The sequence below is a fragment of the Mobula hypostoma genome, chromosome 13, assembly GCF_963921235.1.
Source record: "Mobula hypostoma chromosome 13, sMobHyp1.1, whole genome shotgun sequence".
In the NCBI taxonomy this organism is placed as follows: Eukaryota; Metazoa; Chordata; class Chondrichthyes; order Myliobatiformes; family Myliobatidae; genus Mobula; species Mobula hypostoma.
This window is the reverse complement of record NC_086109.1, coordinates 30,776,113-30,803,642: the sequence shown is the minus strand read 5'-3', so window position 1 is coordinate 30,803,642 and position 27,530 is coordinate 30,776,113. Positions and strand designations below refer to the sequence as shown.

Below are 27,530 nucleotides of genomic sequence, written 5' to 3'. Positions count from 1 at the left end.
ATGCTGCCCAGCTTAGAATGTAGAACACCACATCACAGTACAGTCTCTTCAGCCCATGATATTGTGTTGACTTTATAACAAAGATAAGATCAATGTAACCCCCCCCCCACCGCTCCTACATAACCCTTCAGTTTTCTATGCTCAGATTCTATGACCTATTGAGCTTCTCCAGCAGTTTGCATTGCACCATCTAATATGATGATTTTAGTCTAGTCTGAATTACCAATTATTTTCCAGTATTGTGGACAGTAAACGAGAAAGAATTGAGGCATATTGTCATATTTAAATGCTGGAACTGATTCTGAATACCAAACATTAATCATGCTCCCTCCCAATTGAGATAATGTGTGGATATGGGGGGGAAGGGGGGGAAGAGGGGGAGGGGGAAGGGGGGAAGAGGGGGGGAGGAAGAGGGGGGGAAGAGGGGGGGAAGAGGGGGGGAAGAGGGGGGGAAGAGGGGGGGAAGAGGGGGGGAAGAGGGGGGGAAGAGGGGGGGAAGAGGGGGGGAAGGGGGGGGAAGAGATCTCACAAAGGAACATAAATCAGTCCAATTAATTGAATTTAAAAAACAAGTAACTTCTCTAAGGAATGGAAGGGAAGAAAGATTTCAAATTACCTATTGTGTTGCCTATGGCAGAAAAATCAGAACAAACAATAAATGCTGGTCATGTGGAGGAAGAATCATACCAGAGTAGAAAGCCCTCAAATGAAATTCTGGGGAATGCGTTAGCTACATTAATAGGTCAATGCATCCTCCCTAGAAATAAAACAGCTGAGCTTTTCCAGTATTCATGAGTGACCAGGAGCAGAGGGGATCCTTTGAAGCTTTATCAAGCCTAAGATTATGAGTAGATAATTGTGATTTAGCAGAATTAAAGTACTTTGTCAGCAGCAGATTTATTTGTGGAATCCAGGAGTCTAGATAAAATTACACCAAACTGTGCAAGTGCTAACATTCTGAGACAACTTTTAATGTCCTCCCAAACTAAGCCACCACCCACTAGGTGTTGCAGCTGGGATCAGTGAGTAATATATTTCAACATACAAGGCGATGACAATGTACAAACTCACTGGATGATGATCTTTGAAGGGAATGAACTGAGAGAATTAAAAGATATACAACGTGATTTTCATTGGAGGAGAGCAGAAAAATGTCACAGCTATATTTAGAAGCAGTTCCATACAGCAGTTGGGCCTAACAAAAGTAGACAGGAGAAGATCATAAATGATGATTCAATACAAGCATCCACTTCAGCTGCACAATTCACAAATCTATTTGCAATGTGTTTCAGGGAACAGAAAAATGGAAAGCAAATACTTTGCTGAAGCCAAGACAAATCATCCACCAAGAAATGTTCCAGTGGTTTTCAAGTGGAATCAAAGCAGAAACGAGAGCCTGACTAAGACAGTCTCTCTAGCCCCAGCTGAGAGGCCTATTTCCTGTGAATAAATTCGGAAAGTGCTGAGAAATCAAGAGGAGAGCTTAAACTTGCCTTGATCCAAGAGACCTTAATGGACCCTGACCCTATGATGAGCAAGGATGTTAGCTACCCATAAAAGAAGCATTTTATTATTGTAAATTTTAACAGGATGCACCACGAGCCTCACCCAGGGGCGGTACACTTGGCAGCATAACCAAGTTCTCAGGCAACTGGCATCAATCTTGGAACAGAGGCGAATCATCACAAATGCTCTCCCACAAACATCGGCAGGAAATGTCCACATTACATGATTTGTACCAGCAGGCCAACCTCCAGAGCACCATATAACATCAAAAGATGGGAGCATTCTGCAGGTTACTCGGAATTGGAAAATGGACGTGGACTTGGGAAAAAAAAGCTTGTGTTTCCCCCAGACATTGCAGCTACAACACTCTGGCCAGACATGGTCCTGTCGTCCACAACAGCCAAGCTGGCATATGTTGTGGAATTGACAGTACCATGGGAAGATGGTGTCGAAGAAGCTTATGAGAGGAAAAAGACCAAGAACTGGCAACTGAAGTTGCCCAGAATGGCTGGAAGACCAAGATTTTCCCTGTAGAAGTGGGATGCAGGGGATTCTTTGCTACATCTACAACCAGTCTATTGAAGAAGATGGGGGTGAGGGGTCACTCCCTCCAACAAGTAATCAAATCCTTGTCAAATGCAGCAGAAGCAGCAGCAATTGGATTTGGATTAAAAGGAAAGACAACAACTGGGCTGCAAGATGAAGACAGGAGGGTATGGAACTGAGGGGGGTGTATCTGGGATGCCAGGTAGCACCATTGAGCCCTCTGGAGATGTCGTGGGCTCATCAACGAAACATCAAAGAAGGAGGGTGCCCACCTGATGACCCCAATGACGTACCTACCCTTCCTCCTTGTCACCACTCCAAACCCACTGCCAACATCGAGAGTGCCAACTTACTGTAGGGATTGAAACATCAAGTCCTAGTAGCTCTACTGTACCTGATTAATAATTTCTGACATGTGCATTCGATAAAGAGTTAATATTTAATACAAAGGCAAAAAAAAGATTCTGGAAGTACTCAGCAATTCAGGGAGTATCTGTGGAAAAAGAAACAAAACTATTGTTTCCGGTCAATGAACCTTCATCGGAACTAGGAACTAGGACAATAATGCTTTTGAAGTTCACCATTAATACGTTACCTTTCCAAATGAATGCCATTTGGAATCAACACAGCTCTGGAGGGTTTCTCAACAGATACTGCATACTGTGCTTAAAAGACTCAGTCAGGAAAGTCTGTGGCGGATGACAAATTGGCCTTCAAAAATAAATGAACAGAACAGGCAAAATTAGACTATTGCTGCAAACTGAGAGCCCTGGAGATCAGATAAAGAAAGAAGCAAATGAAGTTGAACAAGAAAAAAAAAAGTTCAATATGAAAAAAAATCTCTATTATGGGTCAAATAATCACAAGAGATGGTCCAAAGTTATATCCTTCAATGATCAAGGCAGCAGAGTACATATGGAGCTCAACAAAACTTACAGATGAACAATACTTGGTTTTATCAATTGCATGAGCATGTTCCTGTCCCATCTCAGTCAGCTGAGTGAGCCAAATAACTGACCAATGAGATTGTGAAGTGGCCCTGCTTAAATACTCATGAGCAGCTGCTCCAACATAGGCATTAGTCACAGCAGAATGCATGATGGAGTACTCTGATAAGGAGCTGACACTGCAGGAAGACGACTCAGAAAAGAGCCTCACAGCAGGAGGGTCAGCCAGGAGAAAATACAAGCAGAGTCCTGACAGTTCCAGTGACACATTGTGCACAAGTTACTGGCTGTGATATTTGGTCTGCAAATATTTTACCAATAAACATATTGGAAAACTCCATACGTGCACAAAGATCACAACCACTCAAGATAATTCCTGCAGCACCACTGAGTACCAAAGTGGCTGTAGAAATTGGAAGTACAAAATACAAATGCTGGAACAGGGAGCAAATAAAAACACAAACAAACAATTCCTGTTGTTTGCGTTTAAAAAGATGCTGGAGGTGCTTAATGATTCAGGCAGCATCTGTGGAAGGAAATGAGCAATGTTTCAGATTGAAACTCTTCTCTGATCTCAGAGGACTGGGGCAGATATCCAGTGTAAAATGATGAGGGAAAGGGAGTGAAGTTAGTAATAGGTGAATCCAAGTAAAGAGGTTTGGTGGGCTGATAGAGGATGGAAGAGTAGATCTAATGACAAAGGCTGGGAAGTAAGGGGCAATTGGGAGGAGAAAGACACATATAAAGTTTTTATGATGGCTGGGCAAATATAAATTTGTAGCCAATTCTCCTATGTGACCCTGTCTAATAAAACAAGAAATGATGAGAACACTGAGTTTGAGAAAATGAAATTGGCAGGACGAAATTCCAATCTCTCAGTCACTGATACTGGAGAATGAGGAGCATATTAGACAAATTGATAAAATTTAATGCCTTAAGTAATTCAGTCAGAAAGAAAAAAACACAACCTGTGGCTAAACCTGTTCCTGACCAGACTTCCATGTGACATCTGAACAGTGTACTCAAAATGACCTGATCTTCAGAAGCACAAAGTTCATTGCCCCCAAACTGCAATGTTTTGTCCAGCAGAATAAAATTATCCACTAGCCATGAATGAACGGAGAGAGATCAAGGATCAGTGAGAATTTGTGAGATTTTTCCCCCTCAAGGACAGAGTCTGATCGATCACTTCACTTAACATGGGATATTGGGAAGGTTGGTAATAGTGTGATAGTGGATAACAATTTGCAGAAGACATCATTACAGCGAGACCCTTAATTAGAAAAGCCTACCTCTGCAATACTCTAACCCAAGGGTTCCCAACCTTGTTTTATGCCATGGAGCCTTACCATTATCAGGGTGTCCATGGACCACATGTTGAGAAACCCTGCTCTAATCAAAGATAACAAGGACCTCTGCATAGGAACTTGAAACAGCTGAAACTGGAATCCAAATAAGGGAAAAAGGAACTGAAATGGCCAAAAGAGTGGTACAGCACCAGAGCAAATTACCAATGACTTTCTACTGCTGGACGCTTGAGGTACAGTGAGGATAAAGTGTAAAAATAGATGAGGCAGAACGCAGTAGTGACTCACATGTACTTGTACAAGGTCATCGTGAAGGAGGGCATCTCTTGTTGGGAAAATACCACATGAGAAAGGACGTCAGAAGTAATCTGAAGTGGTTATAACCTTACACAGGACCAATGCCACAGCCTGATAAAAGGCTCCTAAGAATCAAAACCAATAAGGGCTGCATCCGGAGAGACAGAAATACTAACCCAGACATGGGGTGGCTTTGTCTCAAGCTAACGGATGCTTTTTTCCCCTAGATGATGAAGAAAAATCGTTACAAAAAGATGAAACAGCATCTCTGAAAGTAGAAAGTTTCAGTCTGGAGAAGCAACTTCGGGTTTGTGAATATTTCAGCTTTCACTATTAAAAGAGGTATGCAACTTAATACAGGACGGTTTTGGACGATGAATGCCGTCACCCATTTAAGGATTTGTCACCCATTTAAGGCTTTGCGCTACGACAAATTGCAGAAAGTTTCAGGTGGCTTATTTGGAAAAGTCTGTCGTATAGCTTAACATTTCCATTAATAAAGGACTTTTTTTTCCTTAATTGGCAACTATTTTACAGTTCATAGAGAACGAAGATAGAGGAGACAGAGAGAATGTTGCATATTTGAGCTTTAATTAGTTCAGTACTCAGTGGATTTCCGATTTGATACCATCACCACAGCACCTACTGACTAGAGGTGATAATCTAGGTTGGAGAAGACACGGTTCGACTGGTAACCCATTGCTTTGTGCACCCTCTACTGACCAGTTCAAAATAGCATTACGGTAGTCCAAACGGTTGCTGCAGGCGCTCTCCGTGGAAAACTGAGTGTGGCGATCGGAGAAACTACGAAACGGCCATTACTGTCATTTCCCTTCTGCCGTTGTTCATATTCGATCCATTTAGCAATAATAATGCGTACATGATAAGGACGTTCAGCCTTTTACACAGCTGCATCCTGTTGAGAAAGTGAAGGGATTCTCCATAGGATTTAGATGAGAATCCCGAGTTGGCTAGTATTTATTATAATAGAAATTCCTTCTGCCAATTTCAGACTGCTTTGCTCTGTACGACAGAACCGCCAATTCTTTTCGAAATACATCTATTGACCATATATTTAATAGGTTTTCGCGAGCATTTCCTTGTTACGAATAGTTACGGGTATTCATTCCGCCACACTAGCGAAAACTTATCTGCTTCAACCCAAGGGGCAGAGAGCATTATCGTGGAGCTCAATTTAATTGTATATGTCCATCCTAGAGCAAATAAATGTAATTTGATTTAATCAAGCATACCTGGTTTATATTTATGTATAGTCTGAAAACTTTCAGGATGTTTAAAAAAGTGTTTCGAACAGAAACCCCCCTTACCCCAAGCTTCAGCAATAGGAGTTTGAAAAAACTGGAATTAAGTTGTGCCCAACAGTCATGTCATATAGAGCAAATTGGCAAATGGACCTGAAAACCTGGTTCAGGCAACAAGATTAGACCTATGAACACGCTTTGCACAGCCTGGCACACATTCACGGGACACAGGTGGTTGCCTGTTTGTGTATCGGCTTGACAGGACAAATTGCTCTTATTTCCTGCTGAATGCTAAGTTTGCTGCTGCAAGCTGCCAGCGCCCCCCGGCACCGTTCCTTTATAATCTATGTGTTAGAGCGGTTAGGAATCGGGGGTGGGGGCAGTAACGCCCAGTAAATGGTGCTTTCGCGATAATTCTGTCAAACTTTGCCGTCCGTTTGCGGTCATACACGCGAACAATAACGTGCGGTCTGTCCTGACGTGTGCGGAGGCAGCCTTGCGCCGGCAGCCCTCTCGTTCACCTGTCTAACCTACCAGTCATTTTCAGATACTGGCCCACAAGTTGTGTGCCACGGTTTGGGAGGCGTCAGGCCCACGATTCAACACCGCTAGCTTTTGAAAGTCTCGCAGCATTCCCGAAAAACAGACAGAGAGTTCTGCTGGAGTAATTTCTAGGTCTTATTCCCCAATTTAACATCTGACAGCGACCGTGCGGAATTAAACGTACTGGTGCCCTATCATAACACACCTATTTCACTGGTTAAATCCGCTGGAGTACATGAGTGTGTTTAGTTACTGACATGTAACCACGGTGCCGAATAGATGCCGTCGTCCCCATGTACGCACCAGAAAATGCGTACATATTTATTGTAATTACGCAGGCGTGTATAGGTGTCTAAACATTTTTCGCTGCAGGATGTATATTCATCTCAATAATCAAAGCCGTTTGGCATGGTTGTGATATCAGTTCCATGCCCAAATATTACACAGTAAAGGCATCTGAAATCAGGGGTTGTTGGAAGAAACATGAGGAACAGAATGTAATTGGCGGCAATCCTCCTCGGTATCTAGCACTTGAAGTTTATCGGGCTAGCTTTAAGGAAAGGTGTGACAGAATATTGCAGTGCTATTTATCACGGTAGGCAACCATTTACCTTCTTTGACTAAGTGCGAGTAGATGATCCAGACGAGGAGGCAGCAAAGGGCTGCTCCTGCCCCAGTGCAGAGCCCCCTCCAGGCCGGCAGCATGTTCGGATCTCCCGGCTTCAGAGCTCAGCTTCTGTGCGTCTCATCTGCACCAAGACCACACATGCAGATCCTCTCTCCACATTCAAGCCCCAGAAGTCGCTATCGATTTCAGTGAGAGAAAAAAGACACAACACTAATCCAAAAACAAGGCACCTGTGTAAATCTCCAGTCTGGACTGTCACCGATCGCGCGAATCCACTAAGCGCACACCAGGAGATCCACGGGGCGCGATGTGCATCTGGGTTGTAAAAGCCCCGATCGCTGCCCTTTCTCCTCTTCCACGCTATAAGAACCACATTCTACTTGAACCCTGCAGCAATGAGGTCTCCAACTGCAGCTAGTCACTGCTTGGCAGCGTCTATTGATCGCCTGTTGTAATTATCCAGATATGCAACAGCGCGTAATTAACCCTGCTAGTGCTGCGATCGGCACATAAATAAGTCAAGGGTGTTTAATTTACTGACTGGCGTGTCATTAAAATATTCACGCTGGCGAGGTTAGCTTTTTTTCTTTATGGAGCGGGGAGAAAAGTTTGTGTAACGCGTGATGCACAAATACATCTCTGCTGCAGATTGTGTTTTTAAGGTAGCCCAGTCAGCGGCGTGACGAGCAAAGTGCTCCCGTTCGCTTATTGTTCCTTAACAGCCGCCATGAATCATGTTATACCAGTCCAGCTATTTTTATAACGTTAAACTTAACAAATACTTCCTCCGACGAACTGCCAAGTGTGTGTGTGTTTTTTTTCTAAAGAGGTCTCGGAAACGGACCATTTTAAACTGAAAGATGTAAATTTCATAATCATTTAAATAGGTCTCACAAAGGTAATGTAAAACTTGACTTTTTCATTAAACTTCAGTACAAACACTCGATAAAATTACATCTATTAGGTGTTGAGATCGTGTCGTACTATACAGTTCACATTCTCTGCCATAAATTTCATTCTTTTCAACTACATCAGAAGTCGTTCTTTTGTTGTTAGGACTGACCCCTTTTAAGATATCAACCTCGATCGTCAATTATCACGGGGCGCCAATCTATAGCACCACAGTTAAAACTATTTATATGCTTTTATCGATGTCTTTCTTTGAATGGAGTAACTTATTGAGTAATGGAACATTAGGTAGATCAGAAATACTGTATTTTAAAATATGTGCTTTAGTTTTATGCAGTGAAAATATTCTGACGTTTGAGTTTATCCAGGGTATCAGAGAGCCGAGAGGAATTTGCGAAATCTATCTGTTCTCTGTCTGCATATATAAGGAGCAAGGCGGGGAAGTGTTCAGCTCCGGTGTATAAATACCTTCACAACAGTGCACACAAATATTGTTAACAATGTCCGAAATGAACAGTGCAGGCTCAAAAAGCGTTCCTTTGTAAGAAGCCAACACTCTGTGGCATAATCTGGCTGAACATATTTCAAGGTTTTTAATTAAAAAGGTGACAATGAATCGATCTATTAGCGGCATCAACCCTCTGAAAGCACCATTCACATTCGCACTCTGCGTAGCCAAGACATTTCCCCACAACTAAGACTGTTATCGACCGACTCTAATTATCAGCCTGTTTAGTTTTAAGTACCTTTCACTGGGCATACGCTCCATGTAACGCTACATTTACCGCGGTGTTTGGAAGCCAGGAACTGCATAAAGTGGGCATGGATAGATATCCAGTGGAACTCCCTTAAATTCATCATGAGTTTGATCTTTGTTGTTTATAAAATCAAGCAGTTAATTATGATTCCCCTTTAGTCTTCAATCTAGCCAATTGAAAACCCCATTCTCGGAATCCCAACAAAATACGGAAAATGCTGTGCGTGAGAAAGGAAGTGATACGGAACATTGACTTGCTACTGGGTTTACGTCGATAAGAGGATATTTATAAAATGTTAGGAAAATTAGAATATAACGATGGTGCAATCATGAATGCAGGTACAGATCAATATGGAAACCGACCCGCAAATTGCAAAGAAATGCCATTGAAAGGGAGAATGACAGATAGCTCCTAGTCGCTATGACTGATGCTACTGCCTCCACCAATTTGCGGAGCATCAATCCGAAAGTTAATCGGACATCAGATAGACATTATTGCCACCACAGCGACTTTCCATTCAAACAAATAGTGCTGAAATGGATAGAGCTCTCATTCACTTTCGAATACGACTGTGGGTTCTGCCACCAGACATCAGCTAATAATTGATGCGCCAAGAATGCGGGTTGTTACATAATCGCGTTCTGCGATATTTCTATTATTACCCACCAACATTGGATATAGTACTCGTATATGCTAGGAAAAATGGACTGAATTATAAACTCAACTTCTATTTCAAAGATACAAAGCTATACGCCGATGTGTTCAGTTCAACGATTGCCTACTGGCCACAAGGTGGCGGTGGTGAGTGTTTTCTACCTGTTCCATTTTTAAGAAAAGACTTTCGTGGAGATAAAGCAGAATTTGCATCCCATTAAATATAAATAATCGCTTAATTCAATATAAAGAGCACCAGTAAAGTTCGGCAGACTGGGATTTGCCCTCAGTGCTGCCTGCCTGCGTGAAAATGCATCAACATTAGGACATAAAGATTTCTGACATCGCGCCTTACTACACTCATACGTGTAAACTCCAACTACTTGAACGGTGAAAGCTGCGCCACATGAATACCCCCCATCCACAAAAAAACAACCAAACTGTTATTAACCCAATTGTGCATCATACTCCGAAAGTAAAGCTAGTAAAACTTCCAAACCATTTGAGGTAAGGAAAATGCCTGAAAGACATTGAGAAGTTTTCTGTGCGATGTGTAACCACGATGCTAAACCAACATTTCTATACTTTATTATGGTGCAATAGCAATACGTTTCAGTGCCACGTTGCCATTTACATGGAGTTAAACTGCTGTCACTTTCCAGTGACTAATGGATCACAAATGATCCAGTTTTATCCCTGTTATTTGGAACGTAATCTGTTTAGGTGCTAGAAAAGTTGTCTTTGAGAAGGTTAACGGCTGAGCCACCTGTTTAAATTGCTGCATTGAATATACTTTATGATACTACTAGGTAGGTAATTCCAGAAGATTCATCTGAAAACAAAGGAGGAAGAACAAAATATATCCAAGCCAGAATCATATGTAACACACACAAAATCTCGAAGGAACTCAACAAGTCAAGCGACATCTATGGAAACAAATAAACAGCTGACATTTTGGACCAAGACTTCGTTAGGAATGATGAAGGGCTCCGATAAAAGTTCTCAGCCAGAAACGTTAGCAGTTTATTCCTCTCCATGGCCGCTGCCTAAACTTTTGATTTCCTCCAGCAGTGTGGCCGTGTTGCTGTGGATCTCCAGCATCTGCAGAATCACTTACGTTCAGAATTGTATGTGACTACCAGAGAAACATGGAAGTATGGGTGAGCCTTACATTTGAGGGGTGTATTCATAGGTTTGGGAGGTGTTTTTTGGAGTAGCTGATGTGAAGTGCATTTTTTAGATGGTGCACGCTACAATACAGATTGACTATTGGTGCAGGGACAGAATTTTCTAACTGATCCATGGGAAGCTATTTACTTCGACGACACGGTTGTGGATGGTGTTAAGTATATTCAGTGTTGATGGAGCTGTAGTGATCCAGATAAATGTGCATTCTGCTCCTGGTGTGTGCTTTTTAGATTATGGGAATGTCTTGGGATAGTAGGAGGTGAACTAATCCATGTTATGATATGGAATCCCTTGCTGAATTTCTAAGCTAATTTGCTTAGATACCTGGCTCTGTTGAGTTTCTGGTCAATTGTGATCCCCCAGCATGCTGAAGATGGCCATCCCTTATATTTCTGGTGCAAATGTTATCCTTCACTTATGTGTGTCATTACATGTTGTATCATGATTAATGTTGCAGACATGGACTGCATCAGTTTCCCAGGAGTCATCAATGGAATTCGAACAGTAATCAACCATTAGTGAACATCCCACTTCTGACCTTCTGGTGGAATAAAGTTCATTGAAAAAGCAGATGTAGATTCCTAACAACCACAACCCTTTCCATTCAGCTTTACCAGAGCTCTTCGACACCAATGTAATGGTATCAAGGTAATCATTGTCACCATAGGACTTGAATTCAGACCTTTGGTGCACATTTAATATTGATAGCTTAAACTATCATTGAAGATTCTCTGACCATTGCACAAAAATTCCCACAAGAGCCTAAGAATTTTAACCTCTACTTTGCCTTCTAGAAAGTCCCCTGAATTGGCATCTCATTCTATCATACTCTAAATTGAAATTGCTACCAATGAGAGTAAAGGGGGTTTAACCAATAAAGCTTCACTCTCATCTCCAAATCATTAATGTGTCAATTTTAATGCGGAAAAGCAGCAGCCTCCTACCACACAAGTCAGTAAGCAATTTTGCAGCTGTATAGGACTTCGTCTTGGCTGCATTTGGAGTATTGTGTGCATTTCTGGTCACCCTATTATAGAAAAGATGTCGAAGCCTTATGGAGCATGTAGAAAATGTTCACCAGGATCTTTCCCGGATAAGAGAATATCAGCTAAATGAGTGGATGGACAAACTGTATCATTTTCATTGGAGCATGAACACTGGGAGTAACCTGTGAGATTTATATAAAGTCATAGAATAATACAGCGTAAAATAGTTCCTGCAGCCTAGCTCTTCCATGTTGATAATAGTGCACATCAAGCTAGACCCATTTGCTTTCATTTGATTTATATCTCTCTGAACACCATGCCCCAAGTATATACTTAAATGTACTTTAAGTATCATTGTACGTTCCTCAACCATTTCGGCTGGCAGCTTATCCCATATATGTACCAGAAGAATGGTAGGTGCCTGAACTATGCTTGTGAGGGAAGCTGGTGGTATCAGATACAGTAGCAACATTCAAGTGGTGTTTAGACAAACACACAAAGTGGCAGGGGAATGAGGGATTTAGACTATATGCAGTTTAAATTGACAGTAGAGTCAGAACAGATATTGTGGGCTGAAGGGCCTGTTCCTCTGCCGTACTCATCTATGAAACCAAAGAAATGACAACAACATTGAAATTCTCCATTTTCAACTGGACAGGAATTGGGCAAAAGCTGAGAATTTCCTACAGGTACCTTGTATTTAGCTCCTGGCACACAGATATTGTTTCTAAAGAAGTAGAATTGATACTTATGCATTTTAAAATAGAGTTTGTAGAGTTTTCCTATAATAATGCTAGTGTTATGATTGGTGTGAGTGTAGGATTCTTCCTTGTATGGCAACACTAAATCAGCTGACATTGTTAGGAATATGTAGTTGTCTTGATTTATTGTATGACGACTCATGCACTTTATTATCTTTGTAATCTCTGCAAATGGATGGGATAACACGACAGTGAGGCTCATTGCCTAATACCCCCACTACTCTTAAGGAAACTACAGCTCATAAAGCACATACAAGAGACATCTATGTTTCGCTCAGTGAACAAGAAATATGCATTGAAATTGGCCCTTGACCAATCATTTTACCATCGAGAAGGTTTCAACACTTATGAGTGATTACAGGTACTGAAACTAAAACATACTGTATGCCACACGCATGCGAAAACTATTACACTGATTTGCTTATCTTCAGACCAAGTTCCAAAGGCACTTATTTTTGTTATGTTTATTGTAAAAACTAGAATAAATAGAAACGAAAATTATTTCCTTTAATTTAGAAACATGCAGCTTAACTTTACCAATCTACATTTGCAACTTGTGGTGACATTTTCTAAATCACAAGGTCAAATGTGTTCCTATTCATAATGAGAAATTTTGTTCACCTAAAAAAAAATAAACACACGGTTTTCATTCTCTGTCATTGTATTATTCCCCTCGCTTACCACATTTAGAGTATTTGTTACAAGTTCAAAGACATAACTGGTAAGTTTTTTCCCCCTTGTGCAGCTGTTCAGAATGCTGTATATCCAAATAAACTCTGATAACTCATGTAACTAATGGCTTCACGGTGGTGAGTTTTATTCTTTACTACTATTGTATTCCTAATTTTGTTCTATGATTAGTCAAATCGGCCTGAAGTCAAAGGCGACACTGATACTGATACTATTAAAGCGTCTTGCAAAAGCTTAGTGCAATGAATGACCAACATCAGGTGATATTTCATAACATTCAATTATAGCCAGCATTTTGGTCCTTCTTATAAATGTTTCATCATCTCGAGTCCCACTAGTGGCACCACTGTGTATTGGAATTCGAGTTACAAGACAGACTATTAACTAGGAACAGAGGCAACTGCAGCAGCTGACGTGTGTTAACAGCACCACACCCCCTCATTGCCCACCCAGCCACCTCCGCCACCTCCCGCCGTCCCGGACCCTCACCCGGAGGCAAGTCGATTTTGCTTAAGCTCCTGATATTTCGAAATGGCTGCCGAGCTGCCGAGTGCGGGAGAATGTAAGTAATGGGACACTGCTGGGATTCGACTTATTAACCCCTATTTTAAAGGCGTTGTATTAAAACTGGCAATATAGCTCATCTTCAAGAAGTATGTAAAATCTGGAACAATTTTACCTGTAATTTGTAAACAGGAAGAAAAGTGGATTCTTAGCATTTCATTATAAGGCTGGAATGTACCCTGTAATTCTCAGCAACATCTTCATTATTACTAATAGAGCATACGTGATATAATGAATTTCAAACATGTTTAACCTATATGTAAAATGCAGCCCCTCAGTAACAGAAAATATATGTTTTACTTTAAGTTCCTTTATATACCGTTTATTGAATTGAAGGGGAAACCTTGAAATATGCACATGCAAACCAATTATAATACTAATAATAAACTAATTCAATATAGAAATGGCTATTAAGTTATCCAGTCATTACAATTCGCAATTCACAAGATTTATATGTTATTGAGATCCAAACCACATTCTCTCTAAAATAATTAACTTATACTTACTACAAAAGGCAATGAGAAGCGCAGACAGTATAGCTAGAAACCAAAAAGTTGATGGCATGTTACTGCTACAGCCAATATCCTTCCATCTGAAGTAGTTATATCATAATCATCCTTAAAAGTGAACTTCAGCGATAGAACTGAGAGACAACCAGGTCGTCATACTTCTTTTCAACGGTAACGTTTTGGACAAATAAACTGACCACACTCCTACAACCAGGATTTTAGAAGGATTACTTTTAAACAACAATGCCCAGATTGGAAGACTGTGATAAAGAGTGGGCAGGAACCAACAGGAAACGTATCGGTGATGCACGTGCCTATGTGCCACCAGTTCTTGGTGTTTGTTCAGTTAGTTTCAAGATCAGAATTTAGCCCACTTTCCAAAAGACACATCTGCTTTCAGCACTCTGGACAGCGCCCGACTTAATTGCCGATTATTCCCTAACCTGCTCGCTGGTCGCCCGAGATGAGCCAAATCAAACCATGCCTCGAGATGGGATTGCACCGTACATCCCGCACAAGTAAAAGACACTCATCAAACTGAAAGGAGAATTGTTAATTTTATCTCCAAAAAAAAACTACATCGCGCGATCTGTAGGTTTTGCGCGGATGTCCGTGAATGGACCTACCTGGAAACGTCAGCTCATACAAGAGTAAAGCTATACTATTTATAGGCTTCCTCCCCCACCATCCCGCTCCCCGCCCCTACCGACCTCTCGCAGCACCCGCCACTCGCATCCAACAGAGCTATTCATAAACTTATAGTTCCAGTGTTAAGTAGATGCATATGAGATGTAGATGTCAGTATCGGTTTAAATTGATCTGTCTTCTTACATGGACTCATGTTTCCAAAGAGCAGGGTTATCTATTTCGTAATAGTACCAGAATTGAGTGTGGGGATCGGGGAGGGGCGAAACTGGAAGGATAGCTTAAACGGAATGCACTAATTTAAACATAGCCTCTGGGTAATGCCGGATCACGTGTATCTGTACTGGTTTATATTTTACTCGCGGGTGGCCCTCTGGTAGCCTCCCAAGACTTGGAGTGAGGTTGGGACAGACAGAATAAATCAACAAGGCAATCCACGCGTTGAACATATGGAGAGAGGCGGAAGAGAAAACAAATGCGTAAAGAAAATGATCGAAAATTTTGACGAGGTCATAAGACAATTGCGCCATCTATAATTGCCGGATATGTGCAGCTGGTATGTATGAACTTTTAACAATGCGAAAGAAAAATACAAATGCCTCACGGGGCCGCACGTAACAAAGCACCAACCATTTCTAGAACAGGGTTCCAGTCGAAACTAGCGGAGACACATTTACCGGCAGAATCTATCTGGAATCCATATTCAGGACTCGGTACCTGACAAAGGCACGATCTCGGTGAAGTAAGTTCTACAGGTCCGGCACATTCCCTGCATTCTAAATTATGTGGGCACTTCAGAAAACAACGCTGATAAGTACGGAAAAGAATATTCATGTTTGCTGTGTTTTTTTTTTCGCGGATTCACAATTGCATCTAAGTATAATCGTAAATCAAGATGCCGAATTAACGACTTACAAATCACTGATGCGTCAAGCACCAGTTCAGATTCTCACAGAAATAGCAACAACGACCGACGTAAGAACGAGCCATTGTTACACGCAGTAAGACGAGTGCGAACATTGTTAAGTGGGTATACGCCGAATTTTGAAATTGTAGCAAGCTGTTTCCCTCTGTATTGTTAGTAAAGAGATTTTATTCCAAGTATTATCAATTCAAACAGACATACTGTATCGAACACAAAGCACAGATAGGATTTCTATAAACGCAATTAACATTTCACAAAAACATATCCACCACCACTTGGAATTTAAACAAAAATGACGGGATGGAATCTTGTGTTGATCTGTGTCGATTCCACATATAATCCGGGCATAAAACAAGTAAAATCAGCGAAAGCTTAGGTGCATCTGTGTGAAGTGAAGTCGAACCCTAGTTCTGAAGAAACGTTAGCACTGTTTCTCTTTCCACAGATGGTATCTGACTTGCTTTGCATATCCAGCATTTTCATATTTTCAGTTTACTATTTATTTTTATTTCAGATTTCCAGCATAGGTTGTTTTTGTTTTGTTTTTGATCTCCAAAAAAATAAGCGATCTGAAAAGCTAAGAAACGCCGGCACAAGTGTTTAACGGAGAGAATCAACCAACATCCAAATTTCCTCTTTTGTTTCTGTCATTCCTGTACCTGAGCAATCTCAGTCAAGTGTAATGGATTTTGTGATCAATAGCGAAACAATATTACTTTGTGCTCACTTCAAAGAAAGCTGCTCCCACTTCTGCATTTTTTAGATGTCAGTTGCTGTCAGACATTGATTTGATGCAATCACCCATGTAGAGCAAACAGGGTACAATCAAACTGGCGGAGCAGCCAATCACGTTGAAGAGTTCTCACAGCAGAAAATCGCCCTGACGTCTGGAATGCACCATATAGCAATATCAGTATATTGTCCTTGCCTTTCAAATTCAGAACAGAGGTACAGCACACTGACTTCATCAACGACCATTCTTTTTTGGAAATGTAAACTAACACCAGGAAGAGCTAGAAAATACTCAAAGAGACAGGATGTATCTGTGGGAAGAGGAATTACAGGTCAATAACCTGCCATTAGAACTAAAATAGCAAGAAAACTAATGTGCTTCTGTTGCATTGAGATTAGTGGGCAGAGATAAGTTGTGATAGGTTGGAAAACAGTGGTGTTTGTGTGCATAGATGTTGTTAACCAATGGGCCAGGTAAGAGATGAATGAGGTAGATTGGGGGCAATACCCTCAGTTGTCTCCTGTAATATAACCACTGAGTGCACAGTATGTTCATGGTCTTTGCTACTGTAGCCCACCCACTTCAGGGTATGATGTATTGTGCATTCAAAAATGCTCCTTGTACACCACTGTTGCAATGTATAGTTATTTGAGTTACTGTCTCGTTCCATCAGCTTGAACCAGTCTGGCCATTGTCCTCTGACTTCTCTCATTAACAGTGTGTTTTTTCCCCACAAAACTGCCAAGCACTGGATTTTTTTTGTTTGTTTTGTTTTTGCACCATTCTTTGCAAACTCTAGTGACTTGTGTGTGAAAATCCCAGGAGATTAGCGGTTTCTAAGATACTCAAACCATCCTGTCTGACACCACAGGCAAACTCACTTAGATCATAATTCTTCTCTGTTCTGATGTTTTTTTTCCTGATCAATATCTGCACCTCTTGACCATGTCTATATGCTTTTATGCGTTGAGTTGCTGCCACATGTTTGACTGATTAGATATTTGTATTAATGAACAGATGTACTTAATAAAGTGGCCACTCAAAGTAAATATAAACAGATAAAGTGGAACTGTGAAAGGCAGAAGACAGTAAGTACTAGAAATCTGAAACAAAACCGAACAAAACAAAAAGAGTATTGGCATTATTCAAGATGTCAGTTTGTATCTGTGGAGAGGAAAACGTTGAGTCAACAATACATGGGAATCATCTTAAATCAGAGCAGGCTATTTCTAACATAAACAATAAAGTCTGCTTATTTCATGTTACATTAAATACCAAATCCCAGTCATGTAAATCTCCCAGTTAGAAGTTGGGATGATATTCCTTGAGTATTTTCCATCATTAGAACAATGTAGTAGGCACAGATAGAGAGGTCAGTATAGGAGTGGGATGGAGTTCATGACAGGTGACTGAAAACTCCGGATCAGCTTTGCTAACTAAATGGAGAATTTACTTTCTTCATGATAGGGTCATAGAGTGCTACAGCACAGAAACAGGCCCTTTGGCCCATCCAGTCCATGTCCAACTGTTATTATGCCGAGTCCTCCTATTGATCCACACTTGGTCCATTGCTTTTCAAGACCCCTCCCAGCCATGTATCTATCCAACCTTCTCTTTATTGATGCAATTGAACCCATCTCCATCACTTTCATTGGCAGCATGTTTCAGACTAATACCATCCTCTGAGTGAAGAATCTCCCCCGACAGATTCTCTTTAAATATTTCACATTTCTCCCTTAACCTATGTCCACTAGTTCAACCTCAGTGGAAAAAGCCTGCTTTTATCATCTATGCCCCTCATAATTTTGCTTACCTCTATCAAAAAACCCACATTCCAGAGTATAAAGTCCTAACCTATTTAACCTTTCTCTAAATCTCTTGTCCTCAAGTACCAGAAAAAATCTTATAAATTCTCACCGTACTCTTTCAATCTTATTGATAGCTTTGCTGTTGGTAGGTGACCAGAGAAAACTCCAAGTTTGACCTCACTTAACTTCTGTAGTCAATACTTTGATTTATGAAGGCCAATATACCAAAAACTCTCTTTATGGTCCTATTTGTCATCCACTTTCAAGGAATTATGGATTTGTATTCCCAGATTCTTTTGTTCTACCACACTCCTCAGTATCCTACCATTCACTGTGTATGTTCTACCCTGGCTTGTCCTCTCAAAATGCAAAGCCTCACATTTGCCTGCATTAACTTCCATCTGCCATTTTTCATTGTTCATGGAGGATACAATAGATTAGAGCTGGAAAATCTCTTCATGTCCATGGATGGTGCAGAGGGACATGGCAAATGAACTGCTGCTTTATCTCGTGTTCTTACATGGTAAAGAGCCATAAGAAGGGGGTGGTTATTGGAAGCAGAAGAGTGAAATAGGTAGAAGGAAGAAGTTTTGAATGCTGGAAGGGAAGGGGGGTAAGTGAGGTTGAATCTCATTGATTGTGATGTAAAGTATTGAATATGATGTGTTGAATGTGGTCTGGTGGAGTGGAAAGTGAGGACAAATAGAACCCTATTCTGCTCTGATGGAAGGAGAGCGATTGAGAGCAAAAGTGGAGGAAATATTGATGTGCTTAAGAATGGAATTAAAGCCTTCCAGTTATTCAACATAACTGCAGGCTTGAGGTGGGGAGCATGAGTAAGTCTGGAACAAGGCCTACTTCTTGTATTGCACAAATAGACATCCATCATTAAACCCACAGACTTTCCCTTAATTAGGCAGCTAGAAAAGTGCAGCACAAATTGTGGAAGAACAGGAAATAACTGACTGCAACTTCTGGATGTTCCTGTTTCACTGTGAATGTTCCAGAGGTAATATCAGTTTAAAGGTTTAATGACGATGAGGTTTACAGTTTTGTTGTCAATACAACATAAAATTTGGGCCATGGATGAATTCACACTGACTATTTCCAACAAATTATTAAAATGAATCAGAATTGTAATTATGTTTTTTTAATATGTACAGACATTATACATTTTGGGACAAAGAAAATTAAGGTCTCAGTCCGAAACATCAACTATTCATTCTTCTCCACAGATGCTACCTGATCTGCTGAGTTCATCCAGTATTTTGTGTTTGTTCATCTGGATTTCCAGGATCTGCAGAATCTCTTGTGTTTATGAAATATTATATATTCTGAACAAAATTTAATAAAATACTGCACTGTATATTACACAAGGTTCTATTTTATTTCTTCATGCTCTGGGTCAACTTTCTTGGATAGACAGACAGTTTAATATGTAGGAGTTTAGTTGTTTTGTAGTTACATTGCAGGACCAAGATTCAGAAGTCTGGGTACTAGGAAACTAGTTCAAATCTTTTCACAGCTGCAAGGGGCATTTAATTAAATAAATTTGCAATACAAAGATAGAATTAGAGATGCAGTAATAAAATTTCTAGATGGTTTTAAAACAATCCATCTTCTGCTTGTGTCACCAATAACAGGAAAGAAATGTACTCTTTTTAGTTGCTCTGGCATCTTCATTATTCCTGATTTACACAAATGTGGTTGACCCAACTAGAAATCCACTCATTTCAAAAGTAATATGGGATGAGGGAAAATGCCGCACTTGTCAGCAATATCCATCTCATTTTGAAGAATTAATAAGCTTGCAAAGTGAAAAAAAAATCCATATATTTTCCATTCACAAAAAGCTTGACAAATCCAGCTCAGTAACACCCCCTCCCCCATGGAGCTGTTGGCAATTATCACAAAACTGCTGGAACTTGTGATCAATTGCACTATCACAAATAACCTGATCAGCAGAGCCCACTCTGAATCTTGTCAAGAACCTGGAGGTCTTATTGTAACCATGTTCTAAATGCAGATGAGAAAATTGAATTTCTGTTGAGAAGTAAGAGAGACTGACGTCTCAAGCTAGTATTTTACCAAGTTTCATCAAGAAATCTTAACAACACTGAAGTCAAAGGAATCAGGAAATCTTCTCACTTTTAAAAGCTCTGCTTAAAGGAAGTGGATGTGAATGCTGGGGTCAGTAATTTCACCCTTAGTATATTATTGAGGAAATTCACAGGGCAATATGGTGGATACAATTATGATCAACGGCTTCAAAATGACATTACCATCATTGAAATATCAGATGTGAGGTTGTGCATTACTGGTTGCATACCTGTATTACAACTGCTCATAAATTATGTCAGTCGATGCCCACTCGTGTTAGGTTGACCGTGCAACCATCTTCCCTTCACTATATTTAGTGGTCTGTTCTTCTTGCACAATCAGTTGCAATATGTAGAACTTTGCCAGAGTGAACTCTAGCAGTTTGCCATGACAACAGCTGGAAGGACCAGGGGCTGCAGAGACATCAGATTGCCACTACATCCAAGTAACTTAACTTCCTGTTATGGAAATAGTCCTCCATCATTACTGACAATTCACTGAGAAGCAGTAATTTTCAGTACAGTGGGACAATACATTCATCACACTGATACCAGTCTTCACGCAGGTGATTGCTGACTACTAGACAAGCCTAATTGGGAATGGAGAATAAATGTCACCCCATGAATGTGAGGAGAGGTAGATATACCAAAATGTCAAATAACATTACTTTGAAATGAAACATCATAATGGAATATTTTGCGGAGAAAAATAATCGATTTTCTAACCAAATCTGAGAAACTAAAGTAAATTGATGTATTGCAAAAATGAACATCCATAAAACTTGGTGAATTTAAAATTACGTTTAAAGAATTTATTCCGCTGCTTATTCACCTTTTCTGTCATTTGTATTTCAGGTATCTAATAAACGCAAGCTGACTTGGCTGAAGGGGGACGGTAAGATTGCAATGCTGAAGACACACCAACACACAACTTTACAATCAAAGCCATCAACACTGACATTAAGGGCACAGTTGCCAGATTGTGTGTATGAATTCTCCTGCAGAAGTTTTGTAAGAAGGTTTTGATGGTGTAAAAATTAGAAAGGTATAATATATTCCAGTGCACTCTGAAATTCATGCCAAAGGGAAGAGAAATAATCTCAAGAAATATGGAGGTGTCAGGCATGAACATAGCTCAAGTCATTGGGCGTTGTTTAAATTCATACTTCATGATGGTTGTGACCAAGTAAGTTAATGCACTTATGAACCAGCTATGATGCTGTTACAGCTGCCATTGCACCCAAAGCAAATGCTTTCTAAAGTCAAAAAGAAAATTTCAGATGCTAGAGGCTTAAAATTTTAAAACATAGAAATGCTAGAGCTGCAAAGGAAGTCACTGGAGCATTTGTGGAGAGAGAATCTATATTCATATTTCAAACCACTGGCTTTTCATCAGAATTGGAAAAGTGAGAAAATAAAGGTGGAGGGATGGAGACTAAAAAAGATTGTCCTATGTAATGGTATAAGCAGGACATTACATTCTCGTGACAAAATTATTGCCATCTAAGAGAAGTTGATGAAAGTTGATGCATCTGAATGTGGTTAAAGTACAGGGCAGTTAGTAGAAATAAAATGTTGAAACAGTATGATACATCCGTAGATCCCTCAAAGTTGCTGCAGAAGTTGAAAGGGCGGTTACGAAGGTGAATGGTCTGTGGGCCTTTATTAGTCAAGGGATTGAGTTCAAGAGCCATGAAATAATGTTGCAGTTCTATAAAACACTGGCTAGGTTACACATGCAGTATTGCATTCAGTTCTGATCACTTCGTTATAAGAAGGATGTGGAAGCTTTAAGGAGGGTATAGAGAAGATTTATGAGGATGCTGCCTGGATTGTATAGCATGTCTTAGGAAGGTAGGTTGAGTGAGCTAGGGCTTTTCTCTTTGGAGCAACTTGACAAAGTGTATGAGATGATAAGAAGCATAAGAAGAGTGGACAGTCAGCACATTTATCCCAGGCAAAAATGCTAAAATAATTTTAAGGTATTTGGAGAAAATTGTAGGATGTGAGATACATCAGGAACATTTAAAAGACACTTAAAAAATGAAGAAAAATGAAGGTTTATATGGGATGGAGCATTTGATTGATCTTGAAGTAGGTTAAAATTTCGCAAAGTATCATGGGGCAAAGGGCATCTATTGCCCCCTACTATTCTATGTTCTATGTTCTAGGACACATGAGTTGCAGCAAAATAAAAGAGAATGCAGGAAATACTCAACAAAGTAAGTAACATCTGTGAAAAAAGAAAGTCATAGTTAAAGGCACAGGAGGAAGATATGATCAGGAAAGAATGGCCATCTGAAATTGATAAATTCAACATTGATATCGAAGGTCTGTAATATGCTCAAATGGAAGGTTCCTTCAGCTTAGGTTGGACCTCAATGGCACAGTAGGAGGAGAACAAAGACTGTAATGCCAGAGTGGGAATGTGGTAGAAAATTGAGCTGAGAGACAATTAGAATATTAGGCTCATATCTGCATTTCTTCTGTCTAGTGTACTGATCTAGTGCTCAAAATACGGTCCCTTTTACATCGGAGGAACCAATTGTAGATCAAGTGACTTTAAAAAAAATGAACTCTATTCTGTCCTCAGAATAGTCTCATGGGTTGCTTAACCTCGTTCCATAATTCAGTAACAGGGTGATTGGTTCAGCCGGTGGACTCAACACCATTTTCCTGCTCTTGCCCCATTACCCTTGTAGCTTGTGTCTGCCACTCTGTGTTGACTAATTCCAGTGACTCAGTTCTCCAAGGCAGTGCATTCCAAACATTCATAGCCCTCTGTAGGGAGAACTTCCTCCCAATTAAATTTGTTTTACAATCATTTGTGACCCCTCCAGAATCCAGAAAAAATTAGTGAATTATAACTAGCTCATCAGCTACTTCCATTAAATCACCAGGATACAGTCTATCGGGTCCAGCCACCTAGTCAGCCTTTTCCTCCATTAATTTGCCTGGAATGTTTTCCTCTTGTGAGGAATTATTTTAAGTTCTTCCATCATAATGCCTTTAGATTATCTTTTGTAATTGAATGATCTGAATGTCTTCGTCGATGAAAAACAATGCAAAATAATCATTTAGAATTGTTACTATTCCTCTATTTGCTTTTATTCAAATGTAACTAAGATTGTAGAGGTATCACCTCAGTAATATGGCAGGGGTTTTGTGGAACAAGGATCTGGCAGCATCTCTGAGGGTGAGAACTTCCATGCTTCCACCAATTGCAGTCTGCCAGTACCCTTGCTGTTGCCTGTCAGCCAGCAAGCCAACAATCATAAGATGAATCACTTACAGTCCCTAGGCAGACCTCTGATCTCACCTGCTGCTTCGCTGGCAGTTGTGCCTGAAAAATTCTGAAGCCATGCAGAATAAAGCAGAATATCTCAAGTCTCAGCATTCATTTTGACATGTGCTGAAGAGATCTTCTAAAATGGTTCTGGTAACAGATACATTGACTCAGTGTGTCATTCATCTATTCTATTACATTTCTTCTGGCATCATGTGTTCCACTGCATGCATGCTGGATGTGTGTGTGGACTGCTCACAATAATTATCAGCACTTGAAGGTCTGTCATATGGTTTTCTCTGTTGTCTCATACACACAGTAGATGGTGCAGCAGACCACAGCGATCACAATCAATGACTGAGCTGCAAGCCTTACTGCCCATGGGGACATTACAATGAGGTCTTTGGTAAATCACATATTATTCCTCTGCCAAATAGAAGCACTCTAAAAGGTAATCCCAACCATCTTCTTTTTTTGTTTCAGCTCATTGTAGTAGCTCTGATCTGTTTTTCACATCATTTACAGGTCCTTTCCTCCAATTTTCCTCTTCACTTGATCAGTCAGATGACTTTTTGAATAGTATACCACCAGAACAAACTTGGCCTCACCCTATCAAAAGTATTTCCTTTGTTCTATCCATCCCTTCTTCAGTAACTGTATAACTTAAAACTAAAGATTAATATATGTAAGATTAGCTTTTTGTCACATGTACATTGAAACTTTGAAACATACAGTAAAATATGTCATTTGCTTCAAATGAACTCAGCAAGGATTATGCTGAAGTTATGTTGGCACTGGAAGCATTACACACTTGTGCCCTTAAGAATTTACATGCTTTTAGTGCCAACATAGCATGCCCTCAGCTTACTATCCCAAACTATACATCTTTGGAGGGTTGGTGGAAACCAGAGTACCAAGAGGAAATCCATGCGGTCACAGGAGAAACATACCAACTCTTCACAAGCAGCAATAGGAATTAAAGCCCAATTGGTGATCACTGTTGCTGTAAAGTGACTGCACTAGCTGGTAAGCTATGATGTTATGTACAGTACGTCCTGCAACTAGTAAAATGGCCACTGATTCTATGCTCATGGTCTTCTGCTGATCATTCACTTCAAAGTTTGAGATTTTGTGAATTCAGAGATGCTCTTCTGGACACCACTGTTGTAAAAAATTGTTATTTGAGTAACTATTGCTTCCTGTCAACTTTAATAGTTGTGACCATTCTCCTCTGATTCCTCTCACTAACAAGGCATTTTCATCCACAGTACTGCTGCTCACTGGATTTTTTTTTTTGTTTTACACATCATTTTCTATGAGATTGTTGTGCATGAAAATCCCAGGAGATCAGCAGTTTCTGAGATACTCAAGCCACTCTGCCTGGCACCAATTATCATTTCACAGTCAAAGTCACTTAGATTACATTTCTTCCCTATTCTGATGTTTGGTCTGATCAACAACTGAACCACTTGACCATGTCTGCATGCTTTTATGCAAAGAGTTGCTGCCACATGATTGGCTGATTAGATATTTGTCCTAACAATCAGGTGTATAGGTGCATCTAAAGGAGGTTACTGAGCGTATATGTGACTCTAAACCCCTTCTGAAATGGTCCAGCAAGTTATTCAGCTGGAGGAGTTCCACCATCTTTTCAACAGAAAACTGGGGAAGGGTAAAAAATATATTCCAGTGCTGCACAGATGTAAAATAAACAACAAAACCTCAGCCAATGTAGGAGGCAGATTGTCACCATGAACTGCTTGCTATGCATTTTACTGTTGTCTTTTCAGATCATATTGCTATAGCCCTCACAAGTGCAGGGAGTGGCATAATTTGTTCTACAAACAATTTTGTAGCACCCAACTGTACCATCTTCAATATCACTTGGGGTTAGTTCTCAGAAATCCAGTTCCAGCATTCCCAAACTTAACAAATGTTTACTCTTGAACCTTTTTCTATTTTCTTTAACAAACGCAGTGTAGAGATAGAAACTGATAGCCAGTTAATTTGAAGCAATGAATGTGCTTATTAATTAATTTTATTGAAGTACATCTAGTGCATTTGATGTATTGTCCTCATTTAATTTGAGTTATAATGAACTGAACCTGCTACGTTAATACAGCATAGACCTTTTATATGCAAATTTTTGATTCTAGTAATTCTATGCTTTATTGTTTAAACACTGACACAAAATAATTAGCAACAGTTCTGAAAATATAGCTTTTCCCTTAATGAGATATGCATAAAATTTATGCTTGTTTAAGGATTAAGGAATATCTCCTTGGGCTAGTTAAAAGCATGAAGAAAAATATTTTTCCGGAAAGTTCATGACTTCAAACAATCAATTTTGTTTGAAAATACTACTAAGCCATCTGTTGTGCAGAATAATGTTGATTTGATGTCAAGTATTATATTTAATGAAAAATATCAGTAATAGACTAAGGATGGCCTGTACAAATGCAAGAAGTATTAAGAATAAAATAAATGAGTTGGAATTATATGCGAGTGCGTATAAGTATGATATAATAGCTATAACTGAAACCTGGCTGAACTCAAAGAATGGTGACGAAAATCATATTAAATGACATACTTTACTTAGGAAAGATAGGCAAGATCGTAAAGGTAGAACAGCAGCCATATACACAAGAGAGAATTTAAACACGAGGCTGCTTATGATAGGAGATGAATCGAGACTTACCGATGATATCTGGATGAGAATTGAAAACCATAATGATAAAGGAATAACATTGGGTGTATGTTATAGAACTCCTAATGCTGATAGTGATTTTAATAAAAAACTCTATCAGAATATTAGAAAAGAAAGTTCTGAGGGTGATGTTATAGTTATAGTTATGGGAGATTTTACTTTTCCAAATATTGAGTGTTAGAAATATACCAGTAAGTGTAGAGAAAAGTAATGTTTTTTTAAGTGACTTAGAGATCTTAGAAAGTAAGGTCCTGTTTTAGCTGAAAAGGCTAAAAGTTAGTAAAGCTCCAGAGCCAGACAACATATATCCAAGGGTACTTAAAAAGATCAGTGATTATATATACAAATCCTTAACATGTATTTTTCAAAAGTCATTGAAGACTAGTGAAATCCCCAAGGACTGGAAGTGGGTGAACGTTGTCATGGCATATACAGTAAGAATGGTGACCGCACAGACCTTGGTAACTATAAACCAGTAAGCTTAATGTGTGTCATAGGTAAGGCAAAGGAAACATTAATAAAGATTGAGGTGGAAAAGGAGTTGATAAGAACAGGCACATTAACAGAAAACCAGCATGAGCTCAGAAAGGGGAAATCATGTTTTACTAATATGCTGGAGTTTTATGAAGATGCAAGTGAAGTTTATGATAACAATAGAGTGGTTGATATAATTTACTTGGACTTTCAGAAGGCTTTTGACAAGGTACCCCACAAGAGGTTAATAATCATATTGCAGGAGGTAGAGATTCAGGGTAAGGAGTATGAATGGGTGCAGAATTGGCTCAAAAACAGAAAACAACAAGTTATGGTGAGAGGATCATTTCCACACCTAGAACTTGTTGAAAGTGGGGGTGCGCAGGGATCAGTTTTGGGGTTGCTGCTGTTTTTGATTTAAATTAATGGTTTGGAAAGCACATAACAAATAAACTAGTAAAGTCTGCAGATGACAGAAAATTAGGGAGACGGGTTGATAACATTCAGGCAGCAGAATTCATACAGAATCATACAAAATCCAGATGTGGGCAGATAAACGGCAGATGAAATTTATTGTAAGTAAATGTAAAATATTACATATAGGAAGTAGAAATATTAAATGGGGGGGGCTTGAGTTAGAAATTGCACTGTATGAGAAGGATTTGGCATCCTGGTAGACTCATCACTATCAATATCTAGAGAATACACAGAAGCAATTAGGAAGGCTAATAGAATGTTGGGCTATATAATGCGCTAGTGGAGTTCAGGTCTAGAGGGTTTTTCCTTAAGCTGTATAAT

General features: G+C 39.8%; 1 protein-coding gene and 1 long non-coding RNA gene across 6 annotated transcripts in view; one reads left to right on the top strand and one right to left on the bottom strand.

Annotated features, from left to right (window-relative positions):
- Nucleotides 1-7,578, bottom strand: part of LOC134355517 (chemokine-like protein TAFA-5) — a 421,627-nt gene extending 414,049 nt beyond the window's left edge. For all 5 annotated transcript variants that reach the window (XR_010020106.1, XM_063065509.1, XM_063065507.1 and 2 more), the window contains exon 1: nucleotides 7,020-7,578. Coding sequence is in view for 4 of the 5 variants with exons in the window: in XM_063065509.1 (XP_062921579.1) it covers nucleotides 7,020-7,113 (94 nt within the window). In the remaining variant the exon portion in view is untranslated. The remainder of the gene's footprint in view (nucleotides 1-7,019) is intronic.
- A 5,880-nt stretch (nucleotides 7,579-13,458) lies between these two features.
- LOC134355518 (uncharacterized) overlaps nucleotides 13,459-27,530 on the top strand; it is a 37,266-nt gene continuing 23,194 nt past the window's right edge. The window contains exons 1-2 of the long non-coding RNA XR_010020107.1: nucleotides 13,459-13,544; nucleotides 21,121-21,160. This is a non-coding gene — a long non-coding RNA (uncharacterized LOC134355518). The remainder of the gene's footprint in view (nucleotides 13,545-21,120; nucleotides 21,161-27,530) is intronic.